Source organism: Rhinopithecus bieti, unplaced genomic scaffold (genome assembly GCF_001698545.2).
Source record: "Rhinopithecus bieti isolate Rb0 unplaced genomic scaffold, ASM169854v2 scaffold_315, whole genome shotgun sequence".
Classification (NCBI taxonomy): domain Eukaryota; kingdom Metazoa; phylum Chordata; class Mammalia; order Primates; family Cercopithecidae; genus Rhinopithecus; species Rhinopithecus bieti.
The window spans coordinates 717,220-743,465 of record NW_016803481.1 but is presented as its reverse complement, the minus strand read 5'-3'; the positions used below and the strand labels follow the sequence as shown (position 1 = coordinate 743,465).

Genomic DNA, 26,246 nt, shown 5'->3' with positions numbered 1-26,246 from the left:
CAGCCTGACCAACATGGAGAAACCCCGTCTCTACTAAAACTACAAAATTAGCTGGGCGTGGTGGCATGCACCTGTAATCCCAGCTACTCAGGAGGCTGAGGCAGGGGAATCACTTGAACCCAGGAGGCAGAGGTTGCAGTGAGCCGAGATCATACCACTGCACTCCAGCCTGGGCAATAAGAGTAAAACTCCATCTCAAAAAAAAAAAAAGTAGGAATCTTGAATCTGACACTTCATTCCACTTTCCCAAGAGGATGAGCACTTGGGATGGCAGGTTTTCAAATTTATTAATGTAACATTATCCATTACAGAATACACAGAAGACAGCTGTAATAGAATACTACTAAATACATGGGTACTTCTACTATAAAATATTTTCTACAAACATAATTAATCCACAACATGGAAAAGCTAGATTATGAAGGTGTAGAAGACTCAAGATTTTCATTCTGACTTCTACCAGGTAACAAATGACATTCAACAAAAATCTTGCTCTCCATCATTTTCTGCACAAAAATTAAAATTATATACACATGGTCTCCAGCATCTCTCTTCCTCTCCTATTCTATTCTACCTCTCTTTTGTCTGCTGCCTGAATAGAAATGCAAACATTTTCTCAATTCTCTTTATTTGTTCCTGTTCAATCTTTTTCACATCTGTAAAACCTCTTTGGATTCACAAAGTAGAGTACTCATCCCTCACAGCCCAGGGGAAGAAAATTCAAGCTCCAGGCTGACTCCTCTTTCTGGACTCACAGGGCACACACGGTTGTGCCTCCTACCTCTGCTTTGGTCAGCTGCTCCCGGAGTTTCTCAACTTCTTCCCGGAGATCCCGGATAATTCGGGCATTAGGGTCCTCGTTCACCACAGCGTGGTTAACAATGTGCTTGGCTCTATCTGCATACCGCAGAGTTGAGAGGGTTTCATCATAGTTATCAGCTGCAGGACTCACAGTAGCCACCATGGCAGTCTTGCTGTTACCCCCAAGGCTGTCCTACAGGAGAAAAAAGAAAGTTGAGTAGCATATTAAAGTTGAAAGAAGACATCATATGAGAAACCTGAAATCAGAAATGGTGAACAAATTTCCCCGGGTCAAACACGTTCAACGACAGAGCCAGGGCTAAAATGCAGGTGTACGGACTTGGGTCCTGTGCTGTGTCTTCTCTGCCAAGCTACTGTACTAAAAAGAGAGAGTTTTAGCCTTTGATAAAGGACAGGGAAATGTCATGAAACCTACCTTTATCTCAGTTTAACAAAAATTAATTCTAAGCTATCTGCCCTATTTTATAGGCAAGATGAGACCACAAGAACACAGACTATTCAGAATAAAAAGGATTCCTTAAATGCCTCCAACATCTTCCTCAGAGGAACAAGCATGATACTTACTTGGCAAGCTCCTCCACAACTCGCTGCACTGAGAGTCTCTGTGAAGCCTAATAATGGCTCAGAAAGGTGCTGTTACAAGCTATCAAGCACCTTGCAAAGTTTTTAAAACATAAGGTACAATTATAATCTTACAAAAGTATGTTAAAGCAACTTCATTTTCTTCCCTCTGATAGCACTTCAAAAGCTACTAAGGTTACAAGTTCTACAGAAACACTTCCACTGTTCGGACAAAGGTCCTGAGAAGAGATACTGTCTTCATGATACTCAAACTGCTAAGTACAGTGAAACGGCTTCAGGACTGACTGGCTTCCAACGGAATGAAAAAATGACCCTTGATTGAGAACATTAAAAATAGAGAGATATAACTCAAGCACAAAACTAGACTTGGGACATCATGCCCACCATGCTGTACTGCACCACAGACAAGGCTGCCCATGCAGGTGACCTCCTGGTACCCACACCTTGAGTGTGGCCAGGACTTATTCATTGATCTCCAAGGAATGAAAGTGATGGCATGTCACTTCTAAGTAGATGTGAAGATTCAAAGAAGATGGTGGCTTCTGTTTTGGGTGTTTTCACTCGAGGGGAAACGGGCTGCTGTGAAGTGAGGTGGCCCTATGAAGAGAGGCCCACAGGAATGCGTTTGGAAGCAGACCTTCTGGACCCTGCTGACAACCATCTAAGTGAGCAGACACCTCCCCACACCGGTCATGCCTTGAGATGATGATGGCACCCCCATCCCCAACACTTTAATTACATCCATGTGAAACAACCCGGCTAGAGCCAGGTTGTTAAGCTGCACGCACCCGGAGTCTTGACCTATGGAAACCCGGAGACAATAAATGACTTGTTTCCAGCTGTTCCATTCTGAGGGTAATGTGTTACAAGCAATAGGTAACTACTCATACACTAGGACAGCAACCCAGGCTGAGACAAATTATCAAAGCAAACAAACAAAAAGATTGAATATACTCTTTTTGGTAACACAATGTCACTGAATGACAGACTCTCAAGATTAGAGGGAACACTGCAATGGGCCAGTAATGGGGAATTCACTAGAACATAAGAAAGCTAACTCTCCTTTGGGGCAGCATTAACCTATGGAAAACTGCTTTTGAAGATACAAGACTTTGCCAATCTTATTACAACTAAAATGTGTTGGAACAATCTGTGATTTCCCCAGTCTTTGGGCATGCACTTTATTTTACTTAAGTCTCCACCTTTTGTGACTTCAATTTATCACAGAGCCTGGTTTTATTGGTGAGAAAACAGGTCCGTTTGGACAATGGAGGTTAAATCTTGCACTCTGCCTAAAAATCTAGAACTGGTAAGTTGAACAATATCCTAGCCCAGTTAAGATTCTGCCTTCAAGTCCAACATGATTTCCACTGCCCACAATACACATTTGGTAACACAGAGAAAATTCAGGTCTGAAGATTAAATAAGGTGACCTGATATGTTTCCAAATTATCTTACCCTAGTTTCAGAAACAAAATGATTCCTAAAGTGTTACTAAAAGGTCAATATGATCACAGACAGTATGTCCCTTATTCATATACAGTGAAAGTTTGGTTTTCCACAGAAAACATAATTATATTGTTGAAGAAAATATAATTTAATGCATGACACAGAAAGAACTATAACTAATTTGGACTTTAGGAGGTAAAAGCCATGACTGTCTGCTTCGCTCTTCACTTCTAGACACTAATCTCACATAGCTGGTGCTCCAGATTTGGCAACTTTCAGAAAAAATTCATGAAGAGTCTCATGCACATGAATGAAATTCAAATGTGATATAACAAGAGCACAGGAATTCAATCTCATTGCTGTTTGGTTCACTAGCAGCATCGCGCTGTCCTCTGAGAACCACAGCACACTGTCAGCCCATATGAACAGCAAATGCTGTCAGTTGAAAGGGGATTTGTAACAACAACTACTAAAGGAGAAAAATATGTATATTGTGCTCCAATTTATGCTGAGAAAAGGAAACCTGGCAAACAACAAATGCTTGATATTTTAAAAGCCCTTGTTCATGGAGTAACAATACCCTTATGTTAAAAATGACCTCATGCCATCAGCAAAAAGGAAATCACAACAAAAGAACTGGCACTCATTCAAGGAAAAAGTAGAAAGTGTCTTGTTTACTCTTTAACTGTTTAACTGGGCAAATCAGACGAGGTTTGTTTCAAAAGTGGCAACTGCAAATTAAACAGACATAGGACAGAATTTACTTTTGGAAGTCAGAATTTTTAAAAGCTGAAAGAACTCTGTGAAGACATATAATCAAATTATTTCATTTTACAGATGAGAAAGTGAGACCCAGGAAAATGACAGACTTTTCAAAGGTCACAGAGCTGGTTCAGAGCAGAGCTGAAATTATTCATTCATTTGACTCTTCCTGGAGTTCACCATCTAGGGAGGATGCTGGTAAGCAAACACTATATAACAGGAGCTAAGATGATAGGGATAAATACAATATGGTCTAAAACAAACAGCAGAGAGCCAAATCTTGAATGGTTAAGGAAGACTCTCACAGAAAGTGACACTTGAGACTCAAAGATAGAGAAGCATTACCCAGGTAAAGGGAGAGGGGAGGGGAAGCAGCAGAGACTGAAGAGATGGGAGAGGAAAGCGTGTTCCAAGTGGAACAAGAGTAAAGTCCTAGAGGTAAGACAACACTCATCACTTAGCTGGAATTTGTAACATCAAGAAGCACAAGATGAACAATAAAAAGTAAAAGCGGTCAGCTCATGAAGGACTTTGTAAGTCACACGCCATTAAAGAATTTGGACTCTGGCTGGGTGTGGCGGCTCATGCCTGCCTGTAATCCCAGCACCCTGGGAGGCCAAGGTAGGAGGATCACTTGAGTCCAGAAGTTCAAGACCAGCCTGGCCAACATAGTGAGACTGTTTATATAAAAAAGAAAAAAATAAAATTTGGACTTTATCCTAAGAGCCTATGGAAGTTACTGAAGAGACTGAGGGTTAAGAGTATTAATTTAAAAAGATGTTGCAACCTAACCATGGAGAAAGGACTGGACTAAGAAAGCTCGAGGGAAATGATTGTCATCCAAGCGTCAGATGAAAGTGGCCTTCATTAGGGAGGTGGCAGTAGGAACGAAAAGAGGGAGATGAATTAGAAAGGTACTCATCATCTGAGCACTCATTACCAGAAATTACTTCATGTTAAGAGGCCCACATTTAGATGGTTATTCAGAGGACCAAAAATCATCTTAATATGAAACAGTTCTCCACTGACCATTTAGCGAATGCACAACCCTCATTTAATGGTTGTTCCATCCTCCCTGGGAGAAGAGCACTCACATCCATCGCAGACCAACTCAACAAGAGGAGCCACAGCTTCTCTCATTCTCAGATGTTACACACATTAAGAGCACAACACAATTACAATGCAAACACGAGGCAGAAAAAAAAAAGACCCTGTGAAACTGAAAATGTTATAGAAGATGGGCAGTTTTACAAGTTCAGTGGAAATTATGTTGGAGAATACAGGAAGTATGCCCATGTCAAAGTAGGATCTGGATGAGTCAGACTAAGAATTTCAGAAGGAAAAAGCAACAGGGACCTGAAACCCACTTTAAAGGAAAAGGATCTGCATTTCCACCAACTTGGAGAGGGCTCTGGGAAAACTGCTTAAGCTCTGGAACATGTTTTACAAAAAATGCCCCTATTTACGATCTTCTGTGAAGGCTAAATGACGTTAAAAAAAGATCATATACATTTTTTTCTTTTTTTTTTTTTTTTTGAGATGGAGGCTCACTCTGTTGCCCAGGCTGGAGTGCAGTGGCACGGCCTTGACTCACTGCTACCTCTACCTCCTAGGTTCAAGTGATTCGCCTGCCTCAGCCTCCCAGGTAGCTGGGATTACAGGTACACACCACCACTTCCAGCTCATTTCTGTATTTTTAGTAGAGATGGGGGCTTCACCATGTTGGCCAGGCTGGTCTCAAACTCCTGGCCTCAGGTGATCTGTCCACTTCAGCCTCCCAAAGTGCTGGGATTACAGGCATGAGCCCCATGCCCAGCCAGATCACATACATTTTTAAGGAAAAAAATAATGTCAAATATTCAGCAAACACGGGACTTATTTTTAATACATGAAAGTTGCAATTATAACCTAAGTTAACTGAACAGCAGATTAAGTGACCTTTTAAAAAATGTTTATGGTTTCATTCTTCAAGTTCAAGTATTATGAACAGTTTTTTTCATTATCTTCTATCAAAGACTGGTAAATATCAAGTGAGTATCCTTCTAATGAAAATAACCTTTGATAAAATGAGCACAGCCTTGGCAAAAATAGCTGCACAGTCAAGTCAGTGCTGATTCCAATCCCGATCCTGCCATTCACTAGTTCTGCACCCTCTGTCTCATCTGACTACTGGGAACACCACCCTTTCCCTTCTAAGAAGGAAATGAGATGATGTCCATGAAGCCCTTGGCATGGCACCATGGCACCAGACACTCCTGCAACAGGTGCTCCTGGCCTCCAGCCCACTGAAGCCACCCAGTGATTACCCATGCCATTTTCACTGTGTCGATTAACAAAAGACAGTTCTTGTTTTTTCGTGTTTTTTTTTTTTTTTTTTTTTTGAGAGGGAGTCCCACTCTGTCACCAGGCTGGAGTGCAGTGGCGCGATACCGGCTCACTGCAACCTCCTCCTCTTGGGTTCAAGCGATTCTCCTGCCTCAGCCTCCCAAGTAGCTGGCATTACAGGCATCCACCACCACACCCAGCCAATTTTTGTATTTTTAGTACAGGCAGTGTTTCACCATGTTGGTCAGGCTGGTCTCAAACTCCTGACTTCAGCTGATCCTCCTGCCTCGGCCTCCCAAAGTGTTGGGATTACAGGCATCAGCCTCCACATTGGACCAACAAAAGATACTTGTTGTTTTAAATGGACTCAAGTAGCAACACTGAAACAAGGACAATATATGATCAGGAAATGTTTCTGTGGAAAGTTTGAGGAAGTATCTTATCAAGATTTCTTCTAGAGGACAAGCATGGTGACTCACAACTGTAATCCTGGCACTTTGGGAGGCCAAGGCAGGAGGATGCTTAAGGCCAGGAGTTCAAGACCAGCCTGGGCAACACAGTGAGACCTCATCTCTACTAAAAATTAGAAAAAAAAAAAAAAAAAATGCTACGTATCGTGGTGCATACCTGTAGTCCCAACTACTCAAGGAGGCTGATGCGGGAGGATCACTTAAGTCCAGGAGTTCCAGACTGTAGTGAGTTATGACTGCACAACTGCACTCTAGCCTGGACAACAGAGACCCCCTGTCTGAAAAAAAAAAAAAAAAAGACTTCTTATATATTTAAAAAAAAAAATTCCTGACCAGTTGCAGTGGCTCATGCCTGTAATCCCAGCACTTTGGGAGGTTGAGGTGCATGGATCACTTGAGGTCAGGAGTTCAAGACCAGCCTGGTCAACATGGCAAAACTCTGTCTCTACTAAAATTTAAAAAATCAGCCAGGTGTGGCAGTGCGCACCTATAATCCCAGCTACTCGGGAGGCTGAAGCAGAAGAATCACTTGAACCAGGAGGTGGAGGTTGCAGTGGGCTGAGATTGCACCACTACACTCCGGCCTGGGTAACAGAGCAAGGCTCTGTCTCAAAAAAAAAAAAAAAAAAAATCCTTTGGTAATGAAACAATTTAAAAAAATTTTTTAATACATATGTTTAAGGTGTAAAGCATGTTTGATATATATAAACATACTAATATAATTGATTACTACAAACAAATGAACACATCCATCACCTTACACGGTTACCTTTTGTGAGAAGCACACCTAAAATATAGCAAATTTTTTTTTGTATACGATACAATGTTATTAACTATAGTCCTTATACTGCCCATTAGATATCCAGACTTAGTATCCTATATAACTACAAGTTTATTCACTAATTTTAATGGCTTTTATGAAAAAGAATAATTATATTCATCCTCCAAAGTCTTGAATTTTGCAGTTTGCTTGTTTTTCTAATTATTCTACAGGAAAAAAAACTACAAAACATTTCTGTTAGTCTTACAGAAGTAGAAGTGCTTATGCTGTTTGAGACAGGAAGGAAAAGTAAATTTTTTTTTTTAGGTTAAAAGCACTGAGGTGTTTAGTTATATAGGCTGACATCAGTGATTCAAATAACAAAATCTGAATAATAATTTACTACTTTAAAAGACTAAAGGTTAGAATTGTCTTTACGGCAGGCCAAAGTGTTTTAATTTTGTTCCTAAAAATTATCTCTTACTATCTGATGTTTGTGAGGTTGCATGACAAACCTTTACAAGTGGTTTTAATTATCAAAATTTGTTTACACTTTTGTTTAAATTTCTAACAGTACTATATTTTGGCCAAAGGAAGTAATGGACCTGATTTTCTACTGTGGCCAATTTACTGAATTTTAGCATTACATTTAAGAAAGAACACACTGACATTTACATAAAGAATGTTTTATTTTAACAAAACATATTCAAACAGTGTGCGGAGTTCTGAACTAAAAAGTTGAACGCTAGTAAATCTTGAGAGGAGGTAGAAACCAGGAGAAACCCCTAATTCATTTCACAAAGGCTGTTTTCTAAACGTGCTATGGACTAAATCAGTAACTATGTCCTCTACTAAGCTACTGGGGCGGCCCGTGTTGAACTCATCTTAGTACTTTCAACCCCCAATGCAACGCATGCCAGGTGTTCAACAAATTCTTGATCAGTAAGAAAATAGAGCATCACAAAATTAAACAGGGCACATAAAATTATTTCTCCATTTTAAAAATAGAAAAAAAAAGAGTATTAAAGGATTTAGTCAGGTGACACCCCTATAAATGGGTTAAATTGTCACTGCAACTTATATCCTCTAATTCCCAGTCCAATATCCAACTCACCACACCACCTTATGAAGACTAAAGGGGCTCTGGAGGGCTGGAGGAAGCTGGAAATAAGTCTCTTTTTTCACCAAACTATTACATGTTATCACCATCTCTGTCATGATCTATCACAAATTCAGGTTCTAATATTGTGTGTGCACATCTTATCTCCCTCACGAGCCACAGAGGGCAAGAAGTGCCCTCTGTTTTCCTCTGTTTTAAAATGGAGGCTACGTTCTCCTCCTACCACTGCACATTGACTTTCTTCTTTCTCACTTCCATTGCTCTTGTTCATACAGAATCAATCAATCAATGAATGACTGTGTGCCCTACTCTGCAGCCTCTAACACCTTTAAGAAGCCAAAAGCAAATTAAAGCCATCATGAGTAAAGCTAAACAGAAACCAAGGTCTGAATGCCCTGAAGTTAAACAGAAAACAAGCTCCAAAATGTTAGCCCAAGAAAAGGAGTCTGTGGTAGGCCAGGGTGGCCCAGCTGACTGTGAGGCCAGCGGAGGCTCCTCCTCCATGACTCACACAGCAGTCAGATGAGCAGAAGGCCCCTTCTTCTCTACTCCCCCAAATCTCCAGAACCAATCATGTGATTCCTTGTGCATCCAGCAACCTCACTGCATCCAGGTTCTAGTAAGCTGGAATGTGAATTGCTAGGAAAAAAAACCTATGTTTATTCCATCAAAAATGTCATTACCATAAGAGCCTAATAATTATACATTTGCACACCGATGGAGGAAATGATACCTGGAAGGGATTAACAGTCTACTCTTTTTTTCTTCCTTCTTGCCAACCACCAAAAGTTTGCCATGAAGGAAAAAAACAAACTTACTTTGAGCAGCCAAGTGAGAACTGAGTCACGATATGGAACAAATTTATTCTTGTTTTTGCCAGCACTCTGATCTGCAAGAGCTGAGATAACCAGACCAAGGGTTGTGAGGGACCTGCATGGTACAACAAACCAAAATAATTACAAAAATGAAATATATCAAATGTCACATTTTAGCACAAAGATTGAACACCAAGATGCCCTTGTACCTGCATGTGAGCAGCACCCTGTCAGCATTTTGCTGCTCAGTTCAAAAGCACACAACTCGAAATAGCTATTTTCCCCAATACTACTATAAGCAATAAAAATGCTTAGCCCAATATTTTGTAGTACATAAAAATGTGAGCTATAAATCTTCAGGTCAATATAACACCAAAACCACGTATCTTTAAGAAAGGAAGCCAGAAACACAATAATTAAACCATAGTACAAAGCAAAAATTGTATATATGAGATTCAATAATAGGATAGCATCTGGGTGATGGTGTTCTATTATCTCCATTTGGTTTATGACTCCTATGTGTCCTTCTGGGAGCCACAAGGACAGAAAAGCTTCCTACCCATAATGAGCTAACGATTCGGCTTGAGGGAGAAAATTTGAAGCCCATATGAAGGAACTGGTAAACAAAATATTACTTCATATTATTCGTAGCACAGGATCACCCCTGCCATGAAAAGAATTACCTGACCCAAAACAGCAATAGGGCCACTGCTGAGAAACCCTGACCTGACTGAGTCTGTGCTCTTCGACCCCATCAGGCATCTCAACAAAACCTAAAATGAGCCCACATGAAGGAACTGGTGAACAAAATATTACTTGGTAAAGTCTTAGCTTCTTGGACTTGGACAAGCGCGACAGTGTCTAGTAAAGGAAAAGCTCAATGTGGTCAGTATGTGTTTGTCCAAAGAGCAACACACAGGTCAAGTTTCAACAGCTCCACTCTGAGAGACCAGTTATCTTTGATCTTCTCTATAGCTAAAACCAGTGGTTCTCAACTGGAGGGTGACTGTGTCCCCACAGGGAACAGCCATGGATATTGAAAGTGAGTTTGGGTTGACACACCTGGGGGTGGGGGAAGAGGTGGCAGCTACTATCGCCATCTAGTGGGGAGAAGCCAGGGATGCAGCTAGACACTCTACAAAGCACAGGATCACCCTTCCCATGAAAAGAATTACCTGACCCAAAACAGCAATAGCGCCACTGCTGAGAAACCCTGACCCGAGGCTGTGCTCTTTGGCCCCATCAGGCATCTCAACAAAACCTAAAATGAGCCCAGGGCCATTGAAAATACCAGAAAAAAATTCCAAATCACCTTATTATTTTAACAACCACAGATGTTCCCCCATTGGCTATTAAATCAATAAAGCAATAAAAATAAGCTTGAGAGCACTTACTTGTTAATGTTGCTCCCTTCCTTCAGCCTGTCCCCTGCAGCGCCCGTCTTCGTTGCTCGTTCACTGCCAGCTAAATCCACCAGGCTCAGTTTGCCCACTTTCTCTCCAGATGTCTACAAAGGAAATCAATCAATGCTAACAAACAGGAACACAGGGCCAGTTGTGGTGGTTCATGCTAGTAATTCCAGCACTTTGGGAGGACAAGGAACGAGGATCACCTGAGCCTAGGATTTCAAGAACAGCCTGGGCAACACAGCAAAATCCTGCCTCCATAAAAAATTAAAAAAAAAAAAAAAATAGCTGGCCATGGTGGTGCGTGCCTATAGTCCCAGCTACTTGGGAAACTGAGGTGGGAGATCACTTGAGCCCAGAAGTTCCAGGCCACAGTGAGCTATGATTGTACCTCTGCATTCCAACCTGAGCGACAGAGTGAGACCCTGTCTCTTAAAAAACAATACAAAAAGCAGTTCTGTCACAACTCAACGGATTTATGATCTAAACCCTTTATTAAAAGTATTTAGTGTTACTTCAAAATTATTTTGTGCTGCTATAACACACTGTAAGAAAACCGTACAATCTAATGATGGAGATACAGAAAATTTATAAAACTACTAATCCATCCAGGATGAAAGCTAATTATCTCAGAAAAACAGTGCCTCCAAAATGAGCCATTTTGAAGGGTGCCCAACAAAATTTCCAGAGCAGTATACAAAAGTACTTCTAAGAGTTAAATTTTACTATTATTGGAAACTGTGTTTAAAATTTCACGGATATTTATCAATAATCCTGAGACAAAACACTTGCAATTCTGACATAAAAAAAATAAACTGACCTTTATACAACAGAAGAATCCCTCAAAATCTCAAAACTTTTTGTAACATTTACATCTTATTCATATATAATTCCATTTCATGTCGGGTGTTAGATTTATATCTTTTTCTAGTTAAGATATTATATACATACAGATACAAAGATATCTTTATCAAAAGTGTTTTCTTATCAAGCACATACATGTAACATACTTTGTACTTCAATAGCAATACAAGAAATGTAGGAAACCAATACCAAAATCTATAGACTGAATCGTTTTTAAAGCCTTCCTTTAAAATAGACATTTCCATAAATAAACATGCTGTTTAACAAAAGGATATTCAGTGTCCCAATATCAAAAGCACTTTTAGTTTTAAAAAAAAAAAAAAGTCTTCAGTATGTTTTTTTTTTATGCCTGAAAAGGAAATAAAGAAACAAAGAACTTTTTGTTGTTACACTAATCTTGCTGTGATGGTAAACGGAGAAAAATATGCTTTCAGCAGATGAAAATCCTGCCAAAGTATAGCACTTTGCCAGGGTGATTATTTTACCTTCTGGTATTTGAAATGGACACACTAGGGGGTAGGCATCATAATAAAATATGTAAAATTCACATTAAAAGAGGGAAGATGCAAATATACTAGGCAACAGACAAGTTTGCAACGCAGCAGAAGCACATGTATCTCTGACTGAGTTTACTCTTCACAAGATTCAAAACCAAACACTCAAAAAGTTATTCTACAAAAGCGAGTGATTTTATAGTACAATTTCCCCAATGTCATTTATTCCTTCTAATAGTGTTTCACAGAAGGCAACACTGCAAAAGAACCTCTGCTAAATCAGCTAGAAGTTTTGTTTTGTTTTGTTTTTGTGAGACAGGGTCTTGCTCTGTTGCCCAGTGCAGCGGGGCAATCATAGCTCACTGCAGTCTCAAGCTCCTGGGCTCAACTAATCCTCCCACCCCACCTCAGCCTCCCTAGTCGCTAGGTCTATGGGCATGAACCACCCACACCTTGCTAATTTTCAAATATTCTGTAGAAATGGAGTCTTATTATGTTACCCGGCTGTTCTCCAACTCCTGGGCTCAAGCAATCCTCCGGCCTTGGTCTCCCAAAGTGCTGGGATTACAGGTGTGAGGCACAGTGCCTGGGCAAGCGAGAGAATTACCATTGGCTTATGCAGTTAGCCATCACAGTTTAAAACTCAAAAACTGCTGGGGCAGACAGTGGGCCATCGGTCCACTTAACTTCTGCTCCACCTTCCTTTAGTGCGAGTGGGTGGAAAGCTTAAACCCACATTTCTCAGACTCCCTGGCAGCCCAGGCTCAGGATACACCTGCTAGAGGCTGAAAAGCAGAAGTAGAGCATAGGCCGCCTGCTGCCACTTTCTGGCTCTTTCTGCTGGCAGCGGGACTGGGGAAATGCAAGCACATTCTCCAGGTTCCAGGATGCTCTGAGGCGGCAGCATGAACAGAAGCAACTTCTCTATTCCTGCTTCCTGGATCACAGCTATGGGTATGCCTGGAACTCAGTGTTCTAGAGGTGTCCTCAGAGGTGGCACCACCCCGGTGGCCAGATGTGTGCTGTTCAGAAAGTTATTCCTCAAGAGGCAGTCTAGAACCTGGTCCTCCTCAGATGTCCCAACAACCCTGGAATCACCTGCTTCCCTACATGACATCCCTTTCTATTGACCTGGAGTAGCTTCTGTTTCTTGTCCAGAGTCCTCATTGACACACAAGTCTAGCCAGGACTTAAATTCATCTAACACCTGTAGAAGAAAAAAATAAAACCACAATCCACTTTAGAAATATAAAAACAGGTCATGCATCTGAACACCTACCCCAGACTTCACATCATAGAGAGTATGTGTGAGGGTGATTTTGAAAACTGCATGGGATCGGCTACTCTCCTCGTTCATGTTGGTTGCAGCAACTGTGCGAGATTTGTTACCCTCAGACATCAATGACTCAATATCCTAAGTGGAAACAAATCATAGACCCACATTTCATTACTTGTGTAATACACACTAAAACCCTGCTACACTACAAAATGCATTACAAGTTTTGCTACTTAGTCAACAACATTTGGAGTTAACGTTCTTGTTTCTCAATGAACATTGAGCCCCATGGAGTACAATAGCCAATATCGTCTCTGAAAACTTAAAGTAGATCATTTGCTACAGGTACAGAGGTGGCAGCTTTGACTCAAAGTTCAGAAGCTACACCTTTGGTCACACAAGATGAATAAGTATGCCACGCCAACCCTCATCTAATATAGAAATTTGAAAAAACTTAGTTTCTTTAATACAGAAGCAATACAAATTTATTGTTAAAACAAATTAGATTATACAAATAAGCAACACAAATAACTTAAATAACTTGTGTTATTTCTCCTTTCATCCAGGCATATCACCAACTACCACTATCTTAGCAGACCTGTTTTTTTTTTTTTTAATCATACTTTAATTTCTAGGGTACACATGCAGAACGTGCCAGTTTGTTACATATGTATATATGTGCCATGTTGGTGTGCTGCACCCATTAACTCGGCAGACCTGTTTTTAAAAATTAGAATGTCAAGAGACTAATTTTCTGCATTGATTTACCACTTGGTTGCTACTACTACTAAAAAAGAGAAACAACAAAATACAATAGGAAGGTCAAGGGATTTTCTTTTTTTTTTTAATGTTATAAGCTCTAAAACAGTTAACCAACCTGGATTTTAATTGTATTAATAACAATGCAGAGCTATGATACCCATCTGCCTTACAAGGATCTTACTGAGGAGTGAGAAAAAGGGTATGTGTGAAAGCTGACTAGATGCTTCCTATTACCCAGTCTTCACTTCGTTCCAGTAACACAGCCCAATCTTCAACTTGGCACATATGGCCAAGCTAAGAGACTACATTTCCCAGATGCCCTTGCAGCTCACTCTGGCCACATGACATTTTAGTGAATAAGATTTAAAATTAAAATAGGCCATCTGGGAATTCTCCTTCAAGGAGTAGGCATGCTATCACGTGTTGGTTCTAAGAGCCATCTTGAACTATGGGAATAAGGACATTACCACACCGCTCTATGTTGACCACTGGAAGGAATCTAGGTCCCTAATAACACATTTGGGGCCACCATACCGCCCTGGAGAGTCTACCTCCATATTTCTTTTCCATTAAAAGTCTTGTTTCAATCATCATTCATTCATTCATTCATACTTTCAAATGTATACTGAAAGCACCTACCATAGGGTAGGTACTTTTCAAACAGAGAATATATAATGGACAAAACAGGTAATAATCCCTATTTCAAAGAACTGTTACTTTTTTTTAATGTTATGTGCAACTGAACACAATCCTAACTGACACACATCACCAAAAACTGAAAATCACAATTTTCTATTAAAAGAATAATGTTTAAGAAAAAATTCAACACGATACATAAAAGCCTTAAAGTAAAACATTAACTGCAAAAGGAAGTATAAGTGGGCCCCAGAATGGGAAAACAACAACAAAAGATAAAATTCACAATTTTCTAGATTGATTCAAACCCACTTTAGATTCACTAAGTCTGATAACTTTTCATTTAAAAGCCTCATCCTATTTAGTCTATATTTATTCACTGGTCTCTGATCAACTACCTCATTTTAGGATTTTGTAAAATGGATTTATTAAGTGATGCTATTATATATGCAATTTTAAAAAACAACAAAGTAAGCCAAGAAAGAGAGCCCACCCTACTACACTAAATTTAAGTAGTTCACACACAGGATGTTGTTACCTTGTAGCTTGTGACAGCCAGTTTAGAAAGTCCGTCGACATAAGGTCCCAACACACTATGCTCTCTGACTTTCAACGTCTGACGGCTTCTGTTCATGAAAAACAAAGAAATGATTTTTTAACAATAGCCTATTTTAAAAGGACTCAGCTCTGCTCCATAAAAATATACAATGAATTCAAGAAAGACCCCAAATAAATAAAACCAACCGACTTGATCCCAGAAGAATTTAAACCAAACTTTAAAATCTTCACTGCGAAGAAAACTTCATAATGTGATTAAATATCACATCACTCAAAGGGTACATTGTGGGATGTCTATTTGCTACTACAAAGAATGCAGAGTCAAATAAATATGAAAAATCTATTTGTCTTACACAGAATGTGGTACAAAGAGCAGAAACTCAGTAAATGTTAACTGTGCAAGAAAGGAAAACTATAGACCAGTCTGTCATGAAGAAAGACAAACAAAAGACAATAAACTGAATCTAATGATTTCAAAATACAAAACTGGGCTTATCTCAGGGCTTCTAGGCTATCAACCACTGGAAAACAGATACGCGCACTTTAATCACATTGACAGCCTAAGGGGGCAGAGGCAGGAAGTACGATCATTTCAATAAATGCATGAAAAAAGATTCAATAAAATTAAAATTAAATATTTGTAAGTTTTTTTTTTTTTTTTTTAAAACCCTCTTAGCAAACAAGGAACTAATAAACCCAGTAAAGGACATCTGAGAAAACTGTAGAGCACAGATAGCATAGTTAATAATATAAACCAAAAATATTAAGAATATTTGTTGAGGTGTTAGTCAAAGGGTACAAAGTTTCTGTTAGGAGGAGTAAGTTCTTGAGATCTATTGCACAGCATGGTGACTACAGTCAGTAACACAGTGTGTGTTTCAAAATTGCTGAGAGTAGATTTTAAATGTCTGCACCATAAAAAAAAAAGGTAAGTGGGTGAAGTGACGGATATGTTAATTAGCTTGATATAATCATTCCATAATATATACATGATCAAAACACACTGTACTCCATAAACATACACAATTCTCATTTGTCAATTAAAAATTAAATTATAAAAAAGAGTGTTAATGATGAGGTTACTGGTGATTTTCATTTTATATTTTTTTCCTTATTTTATACCACGAATGTGTGTCCATTTTTGAACTACACAAAATCTTTTTTAAAAAAGAAATAAATTATAATACTTAAAGTTTTTTGTTTTTTTGTTTTTTTTCAAATGGAGTCTTGCTCTATCACCCAGGCTGGAGCGCAGCGCCAGGATTTCAGCTCACTGCAACCTCCACCTCCCGGGTTCAAGCAGTTCTCCTGCCTCAGCCTCCTGAATAACTGGGATTACAGGTGCACATCACCACACCCAGCTCATTTCTGTATTTTTAGTAGACACGGGGTTTCATCGTGTTGGCCAGGCTGGTCTCGAACACCTGACCCCAAGTGATCCGTCTGCCTTGGCCTCCCAAAGTGCTGGGATTACAGGCATGAGCCACCATGCCCAACCAATGTTTCAAGTTTTTTGGTGGTTCTTTGATGCCTATGAAGAGGCATCACTCCTCAGCTTGATACGTATGCTCCTTTATAATCTGCTCTTGACCACCTCTTAGTCAGCTCTCCTTATCCTCGCCTTAGGCAGGAATTAATTTACTTTTATCCATTTGTATTATAATAAACTTTGGGCTCTAGAACGGCAAGAATAATGTCTAATTACTTTGGGAGTCTGCAGTTCCTAGCACAAGTCCTGTCACATAAGAATCACTAGATGAATGAACAGACTTCACTAACAAAATGAAGATGAGAGAGATTAAGGTGACAAAGAGGACTTCAAATGTTAGCTTCCATCATTTGGAGAGGGAGTACTAGTAACTAAGAAGGCAGGAGAGGAAGGGAAGAAATCATCATTTGGAGAGGGAGTGCTAGTAACTAAGAAGGCAGGAGAGGAAGGGAAGAAATGTTGAACACATACAGTGAATGACTAGCACGGAAGCTGAACCACATTCAATCACTAATACCCATAATAAAGACAGCAAGAAAAGGATAGTTCTAGAATAACGCTTCATATAAACAGTAAAATCAGAGGATAAGGAAATGACTCTTAAATCTAAAATCTATAGCACCCTAGGATCAACCACAAAAAAATGTCACTTATTAACATGTAACTGGATAAAGTAGATATAGAGTATTTGATTTACTTCTCACCCCAGTATATATTCTGTTATTCACTTTTTTCCTTTCATATTTCTTTTTTCTTAATGTATCCTCTATTATCTCCTGAGTAAAACCACATAATTACATTACCACATACTAGATGCTGAATTAATATAATTAGTACGTGAATAAAAAATGAAGTTTTCTCAAATGGTCTTTGACCAAAATTCACCTTTAGAGATTTTAATCCATTTACTTTGAATCTTCAGAAACTAAAAAAAAAAAAATTTCCAAGAAATTTTCACTGGGGAGATAACAGCAGCAGCTACTACTTATTGAGTACTTACTGTATGCCAGCAAATGTTCTAAGACCTCAGGTGTATCATCCCAGTCTATCTTCACAACAGCCCTCTGAGATAATTGTATCCTATCATTTCCCTCTTCAAGTTCCCTCTAGGCCCACAAGTTAGGCCTAGAAAGCGTAAAAAACGTGCTCAATAGGTAACAAGTAGAGGACCTAGATCCGGAGCTATGCAAATACGAAGCTCTTCGGAATTCACTGTTAACTAATTACTGTAAGTAAGCTGTTAATTACTATACCCAAGACAAACATAGGAGAAATTACTAAAGACTGTACATGTGCAGATAAGTTGAAAAGATGCCATACAAGCACCCTGGATTAAGCAGAAGAACGAACAGGTATGAAGTCAGTCAGCTAAGAATTTCTGGAAAGAGTAGGTCTGGGCCGGATCTCAGAAAAGTGATGATCTTTGCAGAGGTCAAAGTCCAAGAAAAAGTATCCAAGGCAGAACAAAAAATATATATATACAGGGGTATAATATTAAGTAGGATGTGGGTACCTGGGCCATAAGGTACTCTCTGGCCTCTTTGTTTTGGAACATTTTTCACTTTTAATTTCTTTTGAGACAGGATGAATCTCTCATCCTGTCATCCAGGCTGGGGTGCAGTGGCACGATCTTGGCTCACTGAAGCCTCAAACTCCTGGGCTCAAGCGATCCTCATACCTTGGCCTCCTTTCGTTCCATGTTAACTTCTGTGCATCCTACTCTCTGACCACACTGAACTGCTGGACCGTTCTCCAAAGGTGATTAATTTATACCTTCAAGGTGTGGCAGAGGCTGTTCCCTACGCCTGAGTAGTTCTCACCCAACTTCCCAGTGAACAAACTTCCCACTCAGCACAAAAGTGATCAAGCAAGTACACTCTGTGGAATCTTCCCTTCTCCTCAGGGCAAGATCAGTCATTGTCTCTTTGCTCTCTAATTTGTAGGAGCCTCTTTCACAAGTTAAAAGCAGACTGCCTTGTATTTTAATTATTTGTTTACAAAACTCTCATTCTGTCCACATTGTGAGCTCTTGCATAGTGCCTGGCATACAATGATCACTCAATAAATGTTTGTTAAGTTTGTATAGAAGCACTGAGCATCAATTCAATCTCCCTGAGAGAACCCTGAAGATGATCATCTTGGTCAAGGAAAACTGACAACAGAGAGGAGCTGAGGGTTCTGTTTGCTCTTGACTGAGAGTCACTAAGATTCACTGCCTCTAAGATTCTCTTTTCCTTGATCATCTTCCTCATCCAGCAAAACTAAATGTTCTCCTGTTGTCCTCCAAACTTTCTGTAGGCCTCAGCTTATTTGGCTCTTTGACCTTCCTAATATTGTTTTTACATCAACAAGCCACAGGCTGTGGTCATTATCTCCATCTCTCTCCACTGTCACGCTTCCTTAAAATCTGAACTCAAAGAACTCTCTGTGGAGTGAACAGATTTCTAGATACCTTGCACTTTCCTCACTCAGTTACAGCTGTAGAGTCAAACCAGCATTTGTGAAGGCCTCCTAAGACTTCTGACCCAATTCTCTTTCCAAGTCTGTGCCATGAAATCATGGGCACTTTTTTTTGTTCCTGAGAATCTTTAAAAATTCACTGTCCTAAAGACCAGGTTTCATCTCTCTGATAATGCCTCTCCCTCACCTCATAGCCCGCAAAGAGCTGAATTCTACCTGAAATTTCTTGATTTAAAAAAAAAAAAAAAAAAAAAAACTCTTGAGCCCAGGAATTCAAGGCTGCAGTAAGCTATGATCATGTCATTGCACTGAAGCCTATGTGACAGAGCGAGATCCTCTTAAAAGTTAAAAGTAAGATTTGTACTTAAGCCAATTTAAGTCTGTTTCAGTTCACAATGCTGAAACACTAAAGTCTCAAAGTCGTTTACCCTTTGGGATCAAGGAGGTCTCGAACTTTTTCATTATAAATTTCCATGTAGGACACTTCTACTTTAAAACTCTGTTCTTCATTTTCCTCTTTCTGAGTTCGTTCAAAGAGTCCACTGCAAAGTCTTGGGATTAATCCAGGTTGGTCAGCTGTGCCCATCATGGTGTAAGATTTTCCAGATCCTAAAACCACGGAAATCAGAGTTACTACTATCTCTTTGAGAAGTTAAATATATAACCCTCTTTCTGTTGCTCATAATAAATTATAAACACTTAGCAAAATGCAGTGAGAAATACATCCAAATATGAGAATAATAAGTACAGAAGCTTTCTTAATGCACATGAGAAAGTGAAAAGCAAATGTCCTTTAGAAAGAAAAATAGGCTGGGCACAGTGGCTCATGCCTGTAATCCCAGTACTTTGGGAGGCTGAGGTGGGCAGATTGCCTGAGCTCAGGAGTTCAAGACCAGCCTGGGCAACAAGGTGAAACCCCATCTCTACTAAAATACAAACAAACAAACAAAAATTAGCCTGGCATGGCGGCGTGTGCTTGTAGTCCCAGCTACTCGGGAGGCTGAGGCAGAATTGCTTGAACTCAGGAGGCAGAGGTTGCAGTGAGCCAAGATCGTGCCACAACAGTCCTGCTTGGGCTACAGAGTAAGACTTCATCTCCAAAAGAAAAGAAAAAGAAACTTCTTTAATCATCCTCACACTTTTAGAAAATACCTAAAACAACTGAGAAATAGTGAGGTCTAAAAGTTTTCTGAAATAAGCTGGAAAAGCCATACAATTAATTCTATCGTGCCTGCTCCCAACCAGTGATCACAGCACAAAAAAAACAGGTTCTCCCTGCAGACCCCAGAGCAAATTAACTCACTACCCTTTCACTCTAGTATGGAAACTAAAGAATAATCTTCTTTTTTCTTATATAAAATTATTTTCTTGGCTGGGCGTGGTGGCTCACACCTGTAATCGCAGCACTTTGGGAGGCCAAGGTGGGTGGATCACCTGAGGTCAGGAGTTTGAGACCAGCCTGGCCACCATGGTGAAACTCCATCTCTACTAAAAATACCAAAAAAATTAACCAGGCACAGTGGCAGGCACCTGTAATCCCAGCTACTCAGGAGGCTGACGCAAGAGAATCGCTTGAACCTGGGAGGCAGAGGCTGCGGTGAGCAGAGATCGTGCCAATGCACTCCAGCCTGGGCAACAGAGCGAGACTCCGTCTCAGGAAAAAAAAAAAAATGCATTTTCTCCTTTGTAAAAGAAATATATATTAAATAAAATTTAGAAAACATAGGAAAATAGAAACAAAAAACTTAAATTACCATAGTCCTACTGTCCAAAAACAAGTAACTACTGACACTTAGGTATAATTCTGTTTTAGTACCAGCGTTTTGCAAACATGCTTTTAGCCTACAAGCTGCTGCTTTTGTCAAGCAACATTTTATTGTTATCATAATACCTAAAGCTAATGTGCCACATTTCCTAAGTACCAGGACTTCTGTAAAAAGTCTGCACATGGGAACTCGTTATGACAACCCTACAAGAAGGTCTATGATCATCAGCCTTTCCAGATAAGGACACTGAAGGGCAGAGAGGTTAAGTAACTGCCCAGGTCTCTCCGCTGGCCAGCTGCAGGAGCAGGACTGGAGCTGTCGCCACTTGACCCCAGCTTTCTGCCCTTTCAACACGACACGAGGTTTCTTAAAAATATCCAACATATTCTTCGGTGAGAACATTTCTAGTTGGACAAGCTGTATGCTTTACTCTTATAAAAGTAACAAGTTCATTTCAAATAGATTTTCTTTTCTTGACCACAGAGATGCAAAAGCCAAAAAGTTTATTAGTTATTACTGGAGAGACATTAAGAAGTACATTCTTTTTGGTATTTTCTCTGTTAAGATTCTGAAAGCCTTAAAAAAGCATGATCTATAGGCATGGCTAGTAATATGTTCCACAGTCATAGCTCTGTATTTTTTTTAAAAACAACCCTGCTAGTGCCTTGTGAGAAAATCAGTAAAGATAAAAGATCCCAATCCTAATTTTATTATGTTCATTCTAAAATAATGTTATTGACTACCTTCAACATCTACAATACTTTCTGAAAGCAAAAATAACAAGGAATAAATCAGCAATGTTATTCAGCAAAATACACATGGTTCCACTTTCTCCTTCACTGATGGTTATGTGATTCCATGTTATTTAACATTACCAGTCTGTCCATAGGCAAAGATACACGCATTGTAGCCATCAAAAGCATTCTGCAGGATATTCTCCCCAAGGCACTTGAAAACAATATCTTGACCTGAGAGACAGAGAATAAGAGAAAAGACATTTTAAGCCAAAACTACATATGAACAATTCATAAAACAAAACAAAATCTCAAAACGTATAATCTGCTTATTTATCTCCAAACAAGATTTTTAAATTTGATGAATGTTCCCAAAGGCTTATGCCTTCCAGGTTATTTCTAGTTAGCACATGAGGGAAAATCAGCTCCCTGTACTACATACTTGAACAAATAAACACTACTAAGAATCCCCTGCAATGCAGAGCCAATGAGCTGCTCACTTTATAATCAATGATTATAAATATCTGAAATTTATACTTGGGACCCAGGTGTACCTGGATTTAACTATTTACCACTCAGCCAATGCTTTTATTTAGTGGGTACCAGAGTTCAGAATAATCATATATATCAACCCCCTCTCCTTTCCCTCAGTGACAATTTCTAATTACAGGATCTATAATACATACCAGTTAGGACAGGGAGTCAGAGCCTGGAAATATCCCCCAGCTTTCGATCATGGACATAAATCACAGAGTCAAGTTCTCCCCCACAGGCCAAATGAGATATGTCAACAGTCAGTAATCAAATGTGACTCTGACAAGTCACCCTACCTCACTTAGTCTCAATACCATATGGAAGAACTGGATGCTTTTATGTTATGGCAAGGGTATTCCATTATGTTTCACTTTTTTTTTTTTTAATACCAGTTAATTTATACTTCTGATATTGGGCCACCTAGACCAAATCAATCTTAACTTCAAAACAGCCGTAATATTCATCTTTCTCATAACAGAAGCCAAAATAATATGATGCTTAGTATTTAAAAGAGATTGTTTAAAAACAGGTGACAAAAGCAGCTAGGAATAAAGGCAATCAAAGGCTGTCTCTGTAATCCTAAACTTGTGGTGAGATGGGGCTTGAGACAGTCATCATTTAGAATAGAGTAACAGACTTACAGCGCCAAAAGAAAATTTAGAGAGAATATGGTACCTTCCTCTCCATCAAAGAGAGAAAACTGAAGCTCTGACAGGTGAGGTGGGCCTAGGGTTCCTTTTCTCCTTGGCCGGTGCTCCCCTTCTTTCAGTATGCCTTCCTGTCTCTCCCGCCCAATCTCAGGCCTCCAGGGCAATCTAAGGGGCAACCTTGCGCTCCCAGCCTCATGTAAGAGCTGGGGAGTGTGAGAGTGGAATAGCCACTGTGTGCACTAGTCATGAAATTTCATCAACATATACCAAGAATGGCACATCGTGAGTCTCTCATTTTCCAATCAACATTAAAAACTCTAATAGCAAACATAGGAGTTGTCTGTACTTTCTAAAGTTATGCAAAATAATGCTATGGTACTCATATATATCCTATGGTAAATATACAGATACAGGTTACCATCCATAGTTCCTGGCTCATTAACCCTTGTTGCAGTCTTTTACATTGCTGGGGCACTTTAGGCCTCAGGAAACGATCTGATCTCCTACCCTCCTTCTACCTGCCCGAGGCAAAATTCTCCTCTGATTGTGGGTCTAGAGCTTCTCATTCCACAGGTCCTGCCTCATATCCTAGAGGAAGGAATGCTACACAGAATGGCCAAGAAAAGTCTGAACAGACAGGACATGCTGTGTTCAGATCATGCGCTTTATGTCTAATCACATTTCTAATCAGTTGACCATCATGCCTATGTAAGGAAGTCTCCATAAAAACCTAAAAGGACAGGGTTCAGAGAGCTTCTGGATTGCTGAACACACAGGGCCCCACAGGAAGAACTCATCCACACACTGAGAAGGCACCACGCCACCTCCACGGGGACATAAGTTCCGGCACTTGGGACCCTTCCGGACCTCACCCTCTGTATCTCTTCATCTGGCTGTTTACCTGTGTCCTTTAAAGAAAATCCCTTGTAATAAACCCCTAAACATGAGTGTTTCCCTGAGTTCTGCGAGCTGCTCTAGGAAATTAATCAAACCAGAAGAGGAGGTTGTGGGAAACCTAACTGGAAGCCAGTAGGTCAGAAGTTCTAGAGGCCTGGACCTGCACTGGTGGGAAGGAGGGAGCAGTCTTGTGGGACTGAGCCCTCAGTCTGTGGATCTGACTCTGTCCCCAGGTAGACAGCATCGGAACTGAATTCGAGGATGCTCAGCCAATGGCTGCTGCTTGGGGTGCAGGGAAAACCGCTCCCATGTTTGGTCACATGAAGTCATCTTCTGTGTTGATGATTGTTATTGTGATGTGACAGCAGATGAAACACCTAGTTTGGGGGGTTTGCCAAGCAATTGCGTAAAGGAAAAAATACTGAACACCTCTTCTATACGATCAGTAGCCGACAGGATGCTAGATTCTATTACCTGCATACTTTTCTTTGACAGATTCATCCATAGACCAGAAACAATGATCATAAGCAAACACCTGTTGAAAGTGAACATAAGTGTGTATTAAGAAAACCTTAACATTACTTATAAACCATAACTGATAGAACTGTTCATAATAGTGAAATACAACAACTTATTGTCATACAATGGGAATTAATTATGTATGTAGAGGCTTACAATGAGAACTAAACACCCCATAGGTGATATGACTCTACATTTTACACAGAAAACTATTCACAAAGTAACAAAAGAGGTTACAAAACAAAATGTGTAATAAAATGGCTATTGCACACACACATGCACCTATAGTTACACACACAGTTACATCTATAAAGTTTATTTTTTTGCAACGAAATTAGTGATCTTTGTTTTATGTTTTTATATGTTTTCAATATTTTATTTTGTAGTCAAAGATATTTTAAATAACATTTAAAGATGCTCACTTGGACTCAGGAAGGGGAACATCACACACTGGGGCCTATCATTGGGGAGGCGGGAGGGGGGAGGGATTGCATTGGGAGTTACACCTGATGTAAATGACGAGTTGATGGGTGCAGCACACCAACATGGCACAAGTATACATATGTAACAAACCTGCACGTTATGCACATGTACCCTAGAACTTAAAGTATAATAATAATTTAAAAAAAGAAAAATATATGTTGTTGCTCAAAGAAGCAGCTCACTGAATTTCCCAAGTGTTTTAAGGGAATATCCAAGCAAATTAAGTTACAACGTGCTAACAGTTAAAACTAAGTTATAATTTGACCTTTATTTAACTAGATAATGCAAGAGATAATAAAGAACCTTTAAACTGCATTTTATCATGTACTTGTGTTTTGCAATTCGATTTTCACTAGCCATCCTAAGAAAGGTAATTGGTATTCTGTATCTGTGGGTCCAAACAACCAAGGATCGAAAATATTTGGGAAAAAATGGATGGTTATATCTGTACTGAATATTTCAGAAGTTTTTCTTTACATTATTCCCTAAATGATACAGTATAACTGTTAACATAGCATTTACATTGTCTTAGGTATTATAAGTAACCTAGAGATTATTTAAAGTATACAGAGGATGTGCATAGGTTTTATGCAAATACTACACTATTTTATATATGGCACTTGAGCATTCATGGATTTTAATATCCACAGGGGTCCTGGGACCAATCCTTTGTGGATTTCAATATCTGAATATACAGCACAAGCATTATGACTCCTAAGAGAAGATATCGTCAGAGGTTAACGGCCTTTCCAGTGTCATGTAATTCGTATCTACTAATTCTTCATTTACTAATCTTTCCACTCTTCAACTTCCCATTATGATCTCTCTCTCAGTCACAAAGATGCTTATTCTCATCATCTCTTCACTCTGACTGTAGGTGGGCCCTATGATCCCATAGGTTCAGCATGGAATTCATATCAAGTCCTGCTGTATTTGGTGGCCTCTAGTCACTGGTGATTTGTCAGATGCTGTATCATTGATACACTTAAATAATCTTTGCTGTGGATCTTCATAGTTTTCTCTGGTCCACTCAGACTTAGACTAAAAGTGTCAGATGTTTTGGCTATCCAGATTTGCTGTTTGGCTTTTTAAGCATCTATTGAGATTGGAACATTATTCTATGGCCTTTATATTTATTTGTTTCCAATGAGATACCTCATAGATTCTCTAATTTCTATTGTCCCTGGATTCTGTCTTCGGCCCATAGGGCTCAATCAACAAAAGGTACTGCACATTTCCTAATTAGCATGAAGTGGCTTAACTAGTCCTTAACTATTAACTCTCAGTTTTGAGAGGGGCTTTCAGAGCAGAGCCACCATCTGGTGGAAATAGACTGTAACAGTTCTGCATACCTGTGTCCCTCCTGGCTTACTTCTGCTTCTCCAGGCTTACTTCTCACAGTTTTCTATTCCTATATGTGTAATTGAAATTATCTTTAGTTACAAAAAATCCACACTGGTTAGTCTAATGGTATCATCCTCAACTGGGCTTAAAACTGGACTAGGAGAGACTATCACAGTGCACTAAATATACCTGCACTAGGCGTTTCTTGCTTGAAACACTTCCTCCTTTATTATGCTTTTTTTTTTTTTTTTTTTTTTTTTTTTTTTTTT

The 26,246-nt window shown here is 39.5% G+C and overlaps 1 protein-coding gene across 1 annotated transcript in view; it reads right to left on the bottom strand.

Annotated features, from left to right (window-relative positions):
* The window catches only part of KIF13B (kinesin family member 13B), a 131,210-nt gene extending 107,048 nt beyond the window's left edge, over window positions 1-24,162 (bottom strand). The window contains exons 1-8 of the mRNA XM_017884560.1: window positions 24,106-24,162; window positions 21,692-21,784; window positions 19,479-19,659; window positions 15,082-15,169; window positions 13,149-13,283; window positions 10,500-10,612; window positions 9,109-9,220; window positions 782-994 (exon numbers count right to left, since the gene is read on the bottom strand). Of these exons, the coding sequence (XP_017740049.1) occupies window positions 782-994; window positions 9,109-9,220; window positions 10,500-10,612; window positions 13,149-13,283; window positions 15,082-15,169; window positions 19,479-19,659; window positions 21,692-21,784; window positions 24,106-24,136 (966 nt within the window). The 5' untranslated portion in view covers window positions 24,137-24,162. The remainder of the gene's footprint in view (window positions 1-781; window positions 995-9,108; window positions 9,221-10,499; window positions 10,613-13,148; window positions 13,284-15,081; window positions 15,170-19,478; window positions 19,660-21,691; window positions 21,785-24,105) is intronic.
* Window positions 24,163-26,246: the final 2,084 nt, after the last annotated feature.